Source organism: Sinocyclocheilus anshuiensis, unplaced genomic scaffold (genome assembly GCF_001515605.1).
Source record: "Sinocyclocheilus anshuiensis isolate Anshui unplaced genomic scaffold, SAMN03320099.WGS_v1.1 scaffold402, whole genome shotgun sequence".
Lineage (NCBI taxonomy): Eukaryota > Metazoa > Chordata > Actinopteri > Cypriniformes > Cyprinidae > Sinocyclocheilus > Sinocyclocheilus anshuiensis.
The window spans coordinates 51,707-53,715 of NW_015542375.1; the positions used below are offsets into that span (position 1 = coordinate 51,707).

General features: G+C 34.0%; 1 protein-coding gene across 1 annotated transcript in view; it reads left to right on the forward strand.

Annotated features, from left to right (window-relative positions):
• The window catches only part of iws1 (interacts with SUPT6H, CTD assembly factor 1), a 26,264-nt gene that overhangs the window by 20,302 nt on the left and 3,953 nt on the right, over positions 1-2,009 (forward strand). The window contains exon 13 of the mRNA XM_016491222.1: positions 1,737-1,793. Coding sequence (XP_016346708.1) covers positions 1,737-1,793 — 57 coding nt within the window. The remainder of the gene's footprint in view (positions 1-1,736; positions 1,794-2,009) is intronic.

Here is a 2,009-nt window from a genome sequence, read left to right on the forward strand (position 1 = left end):
CACTCACACTCACACTCACAGACACACACACACACTCACAGACACGCACACACGCATTCACAGACACGCACTCACAGACACGCACACAGACACGCACTCACAGACACGCACAAACGCACTCACACACACTCACACACACTCACTGACACACACACACACACTCACAGACACACACACACACACACAGACACTCACACACACAGACTCGCACGCACACACACACACACGCTCTCCGCCTGTCAATAATCTGTCACTCCTCACTATCATTCTGTCCCTCCTTCCTCTTCCTGTGGCGTGTGTAAGTGAGCCTCAGACGTCTGAGAGACGGGAAGAGCCAGACGTCTTTGCCCCGGCGCTCAGGTTCTGTGTGTGTGTGTGTGTGTGTGTGTGTTTGAGCACGAACCTTCTCGACCGTCTCAAGGTCAAGTAATGTTTCTAACACTGATGTGTGTGAAAAAGATCGAAACAATAATTCTATTATTTTCAGTTTTATTGTGCTATTTAATCAGATTCTCTTAGATCATGTGATCTCGGTTCATATTTCATACAGTTAGAATCAGGGCTGCGTGATTAATTGAAAAACCGAAATTGTGATTATGAGTAGTAAATAATAAATAATTAATTTTGCTTGGAAAAATAAAATAATAAATATTATTATATCCATAAATTCCATAAATATTTGTATTAAAACAAATAAAACAATAATAATAATTATTATTATTATTAAATAGTAGATTTTTCTGTGAAGTTGCAATATTTTATTCTAATATTTTTATTTTATATTTTTATTTTATAATAATAAATCTTATTATAGCAACAACAATAATAATTATATTTTCTATAATAATGTTTAAAATTGATATTATTATTGTCATAAATATATTGTAATTATATATTTTAGTGTAAATAAAATAATAGTAGTTGTTGTTGTTGTTATCTGTCTTTAATACCAGATTTTGTGAAATGCTACAATAATATTTTAATATTTGTATTTAATTATTATTATTATACATTTTTATCTTAATTTTTATTTATCTTAAATTCTAAATTTTTCCTATGTAATGGTGTAACTTATTTTTGTTTAATTATATAATAATAATAAAATTATATATATTTTTTTGTCAGTACAACTCTAAAATGACATTTATTATTATTATTATGATTATTATTATTAAATTGTTTAAACCTACAAATAAGCACCAAACTTGGAGTTTTTGTTTGTTTTTAAAAAAATTCACATTTTAAGTCTCAATTAAATTTTTATCCGAAAAATTGCTATTACATTTTTTTTTTCCTCCAAATTGTGTGTCTGGATCAGATTCTATTCAGTCGGATTCAGTTTGATTCGGTTACGTTATTCAGTCAGTGTACTATCAGATTCTACTGTAATTGATCAGTGTGTTCGGTATGATTCAGTTGAATCAGATTCTTCTGATGTCATTCCGTTTGGCCAGATTTTTTCTCTGGTGTGTCTTGACCTTTGACCCCAAACTCACCCTCTCCATCACCCCATTTTCATTCATGCTCATCTTAAGTTTGTTAAACACTGAAGGCCTATGAGTCTCTGCATTGTGTGTGTGTTTGCTGCGGTCTTGCATTCATGTGTATGCGATCAAACCCAAACCCACACTAATTCAAACCCGGCCGATGTGGACCAGATGAGCGAACGCGGAACAGACTCGAGACGTGAGCGGATGCGTGTGATTGGCTCATTCTCAGTCTGCTTCCTCCCACAGCTCCGGAGGACAGACTCCTCGCAGAGATCTGGAGAAAGTGCTGACCGGAGAGGAGAAGTGAGTCTCAACACCACACTCATTTCTGTCTCTGCAGTATTTTAGTCATGTTTTATAGTGAATCACACAAAACCTGTCAAGAACATCTCAATCATATTTCACTCCACAGCCTCAAGACATGTATGCAGAAATAGATCATAAATACATAATAAAGCCTGTTTTAATGTTTTATTAATTGACTGTAAATACCCTACAATTTAACCGATTTGTTATATA